Source organism: Ictalurus furcatus, chromosome 8 (assembly GCF_023375685.1).
Source record: "Ictalurus furcatus strain D&B chromosome 8, Billie_1.0, whole genome shotgun sequence".
NCBI lineage: Eukaryota > Metazoa > Chordata > Actinopteri > Siluriformes > Ictaluridae > Ictalurus > Ictalurus furcatus.
Genome location: NC_071262.1, coordinates 25714052 through 25722937, shown reverse-complemented (window position 1 = coordinate 25722937; position 8886 = coordinate 25714052). Strand labels below are relative to the sequence as shown.

The window sequence follows — 8886 nt, the reverse complement described above, 5'->3', positions numbered from 1 at the left end:
TAGAATAATCTAGAACCTTTAACGGTTCTGTGTGTCACTACAACACAGTGTTTTTTCCTATCAGACTGGGTGTAGAAGCCTTTTAGGAAGCTAATATGTATTTTACATATCCCTTACAATGCGAAAGGGGGCGTAAACTTTCTTTCTAGCATTTTCTCAATTCCTGAGGAGGCGTGTATGTTTTCTTTCCCACCCGTATTGTGATCCCACTTCCTGCACTTGGAGTGGACGATGATGTTGTTGATAAAACGCTTGTGTATTTTTATTTTATTTTTTTTGCATTTATTACTATTTTAATTTAAATGTACGTTATACATTTTTGTAGACAAAAAAGATCACATGAGGCAAGTACTCATTTCATAAGAAAAAATAACGAGTAATAAAACACTAAAAAATATTTTAAACAAAGCTTATTTTATTATTCTGTTTTATACGTTATCACAAAAAAGTTATTACAAAAACATTCTTTTTTATGTATTTTAATGACTCGTTAGATTCAGATATTTATACTTTATTCCTACATGTGCAATATTTACTTTTTGTATCAACCGCTTTCTTTTTTGCTACGTTGTATTTTACGGTAATTTGATGGACTTTTTCGCTGACCAATCGGCGGGCTGCAAATTCAGAAGGCGGGGCTTGGGACAAAGAACGTGCAGGAGCACGTACACGGTTATTCACCTTAACGGAAACGTTAATTCAGACGCTACACATCTGTTTTTCTCAGTTCTACGGTATTTTAAAGGAAGTCTGTCGCCATGCCGATGTTCGTGGTCAATACAAATGTTTCGAAAGATGAAGTTCCTGCAGGATTACTGTCTGAAATTACCCAGGAGCTTGCTAAAGCCATGGGGAAACCAGCCAATGTGAGTTGGAGCTCGTGCTCAGCTATATAGGCCGCACGCGCGCACCTGTCTGTCTGTCTGTGACGTTCTCCTCCACTACCATGCATTGTGTATAGAAATGTGCATGTTACTTGTAAATGAGACGTAATTGTGATCTTGCTGTTCCTCCCAGTACATTGCTGTGCACATCGTCCCGGATCAGATGATGATGTTCGGGGGTAAAGGAGACCCGTGTGCCCTCTGCTCCCTCCACAGCATCGGGAAGATCGGAGGCTCGCACAATAAACAGTATTCCAAACTGCTCATGGGTGTGCTTAATAAACACCTGGGCATTTCACCTGACAGGTATGCACGCACGCACACACACACACACACACACACACACACACACACACACACACACACACTCTCTGACTACATTCACATGGACTGCAGTAATCTAATTATTGACCTTATTCTGAATAAGGCACACAATATTCTGATTAAGGTGTTTACATGAGTCGCGTTTAGAATACTCCTTTCATGTTCCCGTTTTACATGTTATAGAACATAGATCGATTAACAGCACACGTCATTACGTCATCACACCACGCCGTCCGACGTTCCCTCCAGAATTTCACGTATCGACATACAGTTCGTTATCGTTATGGTACCATATACAGTTCTGGGTGTTTCATTTGTAATTTTACGAAAGCTTCAAGTGCAGTAAATTATCTGTCATGCTATACGTGCTAATAGACGCCTGCTTTCCAAGAAACGAACAAAAATATACAAAGAGAAAGAAGAAAAACTCTCAGAAAATTCAAACGGTGAACCCTGTGGCAAAAATTTAACATGATCTTCAAATAAACAGCATTCTTTGTTAACAGTTTTCTAAACTTAATTTTCATTAATTATGGTTTATGAACGCGCTGCCAGAGATTGCATTTATTTTCGCTTTACTCTCATTGGCTAGAGAGATTTGCATGCACCGCTCCCTGACCAGGAAGTAGAGATTTCAGTGTCGTGAAGTTCGGAGAGCGTTCTGGATGCGGTTCTCTGTATAGTTATAGTGTTTGTACTTTGTAGTGGAAATGAATTACTTACTTACTTATTTAGTCAGAATATTAGTTCGTAAGTAATATTTGAGGTTTGGGTGAGTTCATAGGAGATGAGCTCTCCGGAGCGTTTCTACTTCCAGGTCAGGAAGCTGTCGATCCAAATCTCACTAGTCAATGAGAGTCAATCACTGTTTAAATGCCCCGCCCCCACGAGAGGTTAGTGCCAGAACAGCGAAAATAAACGGAAACTCTGGCAGCGCTGTTAACAAAGAACGCTGTTTATTTGAAGATCATGTTAAATGTTTGCCACCGAGTTCACCGTTTTCAGTTTCTGAGAGTTTTTCTTCTTTCTCCTTGTATGTTTTTGTTCGTTTCTCGAAGGTTACGTTCAATACATCTGGCACAAATTTAATTCCCTAGTCCTGAAGACTTCGGTGTAAGTTTTCCCGTGGTGGAAAACTTACTGTTACAAAGCGCTGACACTGGAGACTCCTTCCGTAAATGTTAAATAAATTTCCTTACAGAAAGCTTCACATTATCAGTCGTTATAGGTTTTGTTTTGTTAAATAACAACACCGTTTTAATGTTTCCTATTAGGCTTAGATTATGTGGCACATCCGCCATACGAGTCCCTGTGAACAAGCTGTTGCTATAGAAACGATAACGTATTAGAGCGGGTGCATTAATATAAACCAGCTGCTGTTATAGGACATTAATCAATGCCTTCTGACCAATCAGATTTGAGAATTCAACAGCACTGTGGTTCTTTTTTCTTTCCTCAGGATCTACATTAACTTTTTCGACATGGACGCATCGAACGTGGCCTGGAACAACTCCACCTTTGGTTAAAGGAACTGGATTTTCTCATCTATTACCAATATATCCATTCCTTCAGAAGTAATAAACAGCAGAGCACTAGAGATGTGATAGATTTTGCTCTACACAGCACTTGGATTTAGATTTGCTTTATTTGAATTGTAGATCATAGCGGTTACATGTCAGGTTACTGGGTTTTTTTTTCCTGTTAAGATCTTAACGTCACTTCTCAAGCTTTGCAAAAATACAGAATAAATATTAAACATAATTCTCTGATTAATGATTTGGTTTTCATATTTTTGGAACAGAAGTATGAGTATGAATAAACTTGGAAATTGCTGCTTCACATGTGTTTTGTGATCGTGTCTATGTAATATATTGGCGGATATCACATCGAAGGCTTGATTTACGAAATATAAATGACTATCATGAATAAAAGATTTATGAATGAGCTTATTTTACTGTTTGTGGAGGTTCACGTGTTCTCCTTGTGTCTGTGTGGGTTTACTCAGGATTCTCAATCTCATTTCACCTCCCAAAAACATGACAGCTTTTCTAAATTGCTCCTAGGTGTGTACATGGTGCCCTCTGATGGACTGGTATCCCATCCAGGGTCTATTCCTGCTTCACACCCGGTGTTCCAGGGATTTCTGTCTTAGCCCAAAGAATTCATGTTCATAGTTTGTCATTTATAATTACTAAGAGACATCAAAATTAATGATTGAGAATTTATTTTACGTTTCAATTCTATATACATTGTGTTCGTGAAGCTGACGATGCTGAAAATTTATTTCGACCAACAAGACATTTGGTGTGTTAGGTTTTACAGATGTCCCTTAGCATTAGCATTAGAATATCTGTTCAGATCGAATGCAAAGTAGATGTAGATATTCTTTTCATCCACAACCTATCAGACATAAGTAAGACGTATGTATCGTTTTATCTGGAATGGCACATGTAATGTAACCCTGTTGAAAAAAACAATACAAATACCATTACAAACCACTACAGCTACCATTTAAAAACCATCAGCTAAGCATTAAAACCATTATCAGTCTTCAATGCTATCCATCAGACATAACATTCCACCAATAGAATGCAACAAATTACCAGTAGAGACCCACAGGGACCATTAAAGTTTCCATTAAAACCAATACAATTCCCATTATAACCATTAAAACTATTACAAATTCTATGAGGGTTTTTATTGTTTTTCAGCAGGGACCTTTATTTAGATTTTAAAGAGTGAAGCTTTTTTAAAAGGTACACGAGTGATCCTTAAGGTCAAATTGTATAAATAAACTTTATCTTAAACCTTAAATTTATCAAATTTATAAAATACGCACAAAATGGCATGCTTGTTGGTGCCAGACATGCTGGTTTGAGTATTTCAGAAACTGTGCCTGGTCAAATTTTTTCCCAAACTGTCCAGTTTTGGTGATCCTGATACTGTTCTTAGCTAACAGGGGTGGAACCTGAAGAAGAAACCGTTATATATCACATATAAATCACAGTGAAATTCTTTTCTTTGCATATCCCAGCTGGTTGGAAAGCAGGGGTCAGAGCACAGGGTCATCCATGATACGACACCTCTGGAGCAGAGAGCGTTAAGGCCCCAAGGGCCGAACATTGTCAGCTTGGCAGTCCTGGGACTTGAATCCCCGATCTTCTGATCAGTAACCCAGAGCCTTTACTGTTGAGTCACCTGATGTGGTCTTCTGCTGTTGTCGTCCATCCATTTCAACGTTCAGCGCGTTGTATGTTCTGAAATGCTTTTCTGCTCATCATGGTTGTAAAGCGTGGTTACCATAGCCTTCCTGTCATCTCAAACCAGTCTGACTTTTCTCAACAATGCATTTCCAGTTGCTACTGCATGTTTTATTGTTTTTCGCATCATTCCGTGTAAACTCTAGAGACTGTTATGTGTGAAAGATCCCAGAAGCTCTGTAGTTTCTGAAATACTCAAACCAGCCCTTTTCCCCATTCTGAGATTACCACTCTTTACATCCATGGTGAGCAGAAAAGCATTTCAAAACTCACAACACATTAGTGACACTTTGAGTGTCACTCCTATCAGGCACAGAATCACAGAAACTTCACAGCTGACGACTGGGGGGAAAAATATCACCTGTTTTGGTTTTTCTCCCCAAACTTTAACTGTCCAGATCACACAAGCTCTTGACCTGTGTCTGTATGCACGTGTTTGGACAATGGTATGAAAGTGCATGTCTGCGGGTGTTCCTAATAAAGTGGACGGTGAGTATTAAAGGCAGTCATGGCGCTCCTCCACCGTTAGATGGCGCGCCTCGTCGCTTTTCCGGTGAAGAAACTTCTCTCTGTTGTTGTACATGAGAATGGCGACGCGTGCTAAAGCAGGTATAATAAACCTCTGATTATTATCTTGGTTTAGATTGTAGTTAAGGCATGCATCTTACAAAATATGGCAGTTTAACTGAGAAGAGATAAAAAAAAAACACAAGATAAGTGATGCATTTAGAAATTACACGGGGTTCATATCTTTCTATATCCATCTCGTGCAAAGTAGTACAAATGATATAAGACCATGTTTTATCTATCTTATAGAGTGCATTTAGTTCCAAACACTTTGATCTACGTGAAAAAGATTTGCACCTGAAGTTGGTCTTTTGAGCACGTGCTTACCTGAGCCATTTTAATTATGTAACATGCACGTGCATTTGCAGAATATCCTGAGTGCTGTGTAACTGGTCACGTGAGTCCTCAATAGTTAGAAATATTTAATAAGTAAATGTTAAAAATACTATTCTGCGTTGTGCTACGACTTAAATGAACACGAGAAAGATAGAATCTACTGAGTTTGCATGACTTGCATAAGACTAACAGGCCAGAGTGGCAAGATTTATTTAAAGGAAGTCCACCCTGAAACACACTTAAGTATCCTTATGACATATTTGTGATGTGATTAGTGATTCTGGTGCTCGTTTGGTGGTTGGTGCTGTATTTGTGTTAATCTTGAGATGTTAGTAGTTGTCCAACACTTGCGTCAATATGTTTTTATATGAGAAATGTTCATGCACAAGGAATAAGTCAGGTTTTGAACTTATCTCTGAAAAAACAAACGAGCAAGAGCTCTTCTTTACTCACTCAACCATTTTTGTGAGATGTTCAGAGTCATATTAATGAGAAATCCAACATTATTCAAAGTCCCAGAATGCCATGCAAGCTATACGACACAGATGTATGATCTATGAGATGATGGGTGTGATGGTGTTGACTGGTATTTGCATGAAGCTTTGGAAGCTGATCTGTTTGAGCAAAGTGTATGCATGAGGAGGTGAAAGAACTGGACAGACTAAAGGACTAAAGTGCCGCTGCATCGCTCTGTTTAGGTAGAGATTAAGACATTGGCCTAATCACATGTCTCAAATTGGGCACAATTAAGCATGCAGAAGCCATAATTTCATGCCTTGTGTATTGCACCTATTTGGGATTAAACTGTTGAAAGATGCATTGATGACCTCCAAGTCCCTCCAAAAGAGGGTTTAGGTAAATAAGTTTCTATTATTCTGACCACTGTACTGTGATTGGGGTAAAGTACACTACAGTCTCCATATACTTATACTATATTTTGTGTGTGTATGTAGGTCGTGGGGCAAAGCGCAAGGCAGACGTGATTGCAGAGGCAGCGCCCGTGGCAAAGCAGGATAAAGGAAACAAGGGTGAACGGGAGGATGATGAAGGCCAGAGAGTCATCATCGAACACTGGTCAGTATACAGCGTAGAAGGAAAACCATTTGCTTTGTTGCTAATTTAAATCCTGGACGACTGATGGATTTTCCAACATGATTAAGGAACTGTTTAGAATTGATTGGTTTAGCAAAACTGAAGTCAAATTGAGTAACTTCTGTTGCACATGATTGTTTTTGAATATTACATGCCAGATGATTCCAGCAAAATGGAAAGAGTATACAGTTACAGAGAAGTGACCCGGGACGGGATTCTGATCCAGATCCATCCTTTAAAACCTGAACATAACTAGTATCTCAGTCAGAGTTAGATTTTTCTTTTTCTTTTTTTCCCCTTGGTGATATCACATGTACACTCAAATCTGTTTTGATCCTGTTAGCAGGTGGTCTTAGTCTGTAAATGTATTCATTTTACCTCTTTATTTTACCACAGGAATCTTGCTAAGGTAGATTTACATAAAAGCTCAATTTTTGGGAATTCTGAGTAGTCTTTTTTTTTTTCCACGAGCTTGGATGTGAAATTGTTCTTGCAATGCTTGAAATTCTGCTTTTAACGGTATTCCTTGGTGGGAAGGGTGAGTGTTAATGTAAAACAATAATTTTGTCCTATTAGGAAGTTTTGTTTACTTTTTAATATTAAAAATGTCAAAAAATAATATTTAAATGTGCATTTACTTGTCTGTATTCTCAGTGTTTAGTATGGTGTGGGTCTCTCTGTCTCTCTCAGTAAAAGCTGACGTGTGTATGGGCGGAATGCCGATACTGTGCGTGAGGCTCTCCTCTCCGCACATCCTGAGCTTCATGTGGTGCTCAACCCCGAGAAGCCTCGACGCAACAGCTTTGAGGTCACTCTAATCGAGGGGAAGAAAGGTAGTTTTACAGCCGAACACACAACGATAGTGTTAAATGCCAAAAATTACACAGAATGTAATTTTAAAAGACCCCAGTGAAATGTTTTTGTTTCTTTTTTTTTTTTTTAAAAGCTAGTATAGTCTGATGTGCACTTACTAATAGTCATTAAGAGCACCTTCAATACACTTAATTTTCTTTAAGTCTCTGTACCAAAAAATGAATAATTTAGTCAATAATTTGGCAAAGTTTAAGACTTCTGCATATAGTATAATGTCATGTGACAAAATTCAGAGAACACTGAAAGTCTTTATAGTCCATGCTTAAACAGCTCACACTTTATATACTTTACAGACTCTGCCCACACAGCATGTCATGAGCAGCTTTATTTGGAGGATCCATGTAAAAGCTCATTTTGTATAATATTTCTCCCTGTATCTTTTCAGAGTTGGTGTTGTGGACTGGTCTCAAGAAAGGTCCTCCCCGTAAACTGAAGTTTCCAGAGCCCGCTGAGGTTGTAACTGCCCTGGAGGATGCCCTAAAGAGCAAGTAGAAATTGTGAGGAAAGGTGTGAATTTTCGTGGATTTCACCATGGTGCTAATGAATGTTCGACACTTAATTAAAATGTCGTTAAAATTCAGATTCGTATTCTACCGCAAACTCTTTTCAGGACATGTAAATGACTACTAAATTAAATGTGTTTTTATCTTAACTTTCAGTTAATCGTCTTGAGTTTCTTGGATGCATAATGATGAGGATGGACCAAATGGATGACTTCCAGTCTGTTCTCTGATGTGTTTAGCACCCTAACCTGGATCATTGCTGCCTCCTCATGATCTTCTGTTTACTTCTTTTTGAGTTCACAAGCTGATGTGTGTTCTTTACTTTAACCGTGGTTATATTATTAGACGTTTCTGTAGACTTATGCTTCATTACTTCTTGGGAAATGGGTTTGGTACACTATGGCCAAAATTATGTGGACAGCAGACCATCACACCATCGTGTGATGTCCTTGAACAACCCATTCCAGATTTCTTTTCTTTTTCTGTTTAGAATAAGCTCCAGTCTTCTGTGAAGGCTTTCCACTAGATTTTGGTGTATTGCTGTGGGAATTTGTGTTCATTCAGCTATATTAGTGAGGTCAGGCACTGATGTTTAGTGAGGAGGCCTGGGGTGCAGTTCATCCCACGGGTGTTGGGGTTGAGGTCGAGGTCAGGGCTCTGAAGATCACTCAAGTTCTTCCGCTCCAACCTCAGCAAACCATGTCTCCGTTTACCTCCTTTTGTGCACAGGGACATTGTCATGCTTTGGGATTGCCTCCTTAGTTCACTGAAGAGAAATTGTAATGCTACAGCATACAAAGCCACCTTATACAATCGTTTGCTTCAAACTTTGTGCCAGCGTTTTGAGGAAGACCCACATATGGGTGTGATGGTTAAGTATCCACATACTTTTGGCCATATAGTGTATGTTTGGTATATTAAAATCTGCTATAAACACCGTTTTGAATTCGTAAACGTCTACTGTGTTGTGTATAAAAGCGATTTTAAAAAAATTCTGTTTGTGTTTTTGTACTATTTCGCCTCTATTTTTCTTTAATTTTCCGACGT

At 38.7% G+C, this 8886-nt stretch overlaps 2 protein-coding genes across 3 annotated transcripts; both read left to right on the top strand.

The window, feature by feature from the left end:
- Positions 1 to 614: 614 nt before the first annotated feature.
- Positions 615 to 3166, top strand: mif (macrophage migration inhibitory factor). Its single transcript, XM_053630539.1, has 3 exons — positions 615 to 866; positions 1018 to 1190; positions 2668 to 3166. Exons 1-3 carry the CDS (start codon positions 759 to 761, stop codon positions 2732 to 2734), a joined length of 348 nt encoding a protein of 115 aa, XP_053486514.1. The 5' UTR covers positions 615 to 758; the 3' UTR covers positions 2735 to 3166.
- Positions 3167 to 4984: 1818 nt separating this feature from the next.
- On the top strand, positions 4985 to 8827 carry selenoh (selenoprotein H). Of its 2 annotated transcripts, none has more exons than XM_053631750.1 (5): positions 4985 to 5077; positions 6325 to 6445; positions 7154 to 7296; positions 7722 to 7833; positions 7996 to 8827. In XM_053631750.1, the coding sequence occupies exons 1-4, from the start codon at positions 5050 to 5052 to the stop codon at positions 7826 to 7828; spliced, it is 399 nt and encodes a 132-aa protein (XP_053487725.1). In that variant the 5' UTR covers positions 4985 to 5049; the 3' UTR covers positions 7829 to 7833; positions 7996 to 8827. The 2 variants fall into 2 exon arrangements, with proteins under 2 accessions (XP_053487725.1, XP_053487724.1); XM_053631749.1 differs by having other exon boundaries at positions 4986 to 5077; positions 7722 to 7843; positions 7996 to 8823.
- The last annotated feature ends 59 nt before the right edge of the window (positions 8828 to 8886 follow it).

Bases quoted from the DNA above. Each gene is read 5' to 3' on its own strand.
- mif (XM_053630539.1), top strand. From the start codon at position 759: ATGCCGATGTTCGTGGTCAATACAAATGTTTCGAAAGATGAAGTTCCT. The intron at 867-1,017 runs GTGAGTTGGAGC...TGTTCCTCCCAG, and splicing joins CCATGGGGAAACCAGCCAAT to TACATTGCTGTGCACATCGT. The intron at 1,191-2,667 runs GTATGCACGCAC...TTCTTTCCTCAG, and splicing joins CTGGGCATTTCACCTGACAG to GATCTACATTAACTTTTTCG.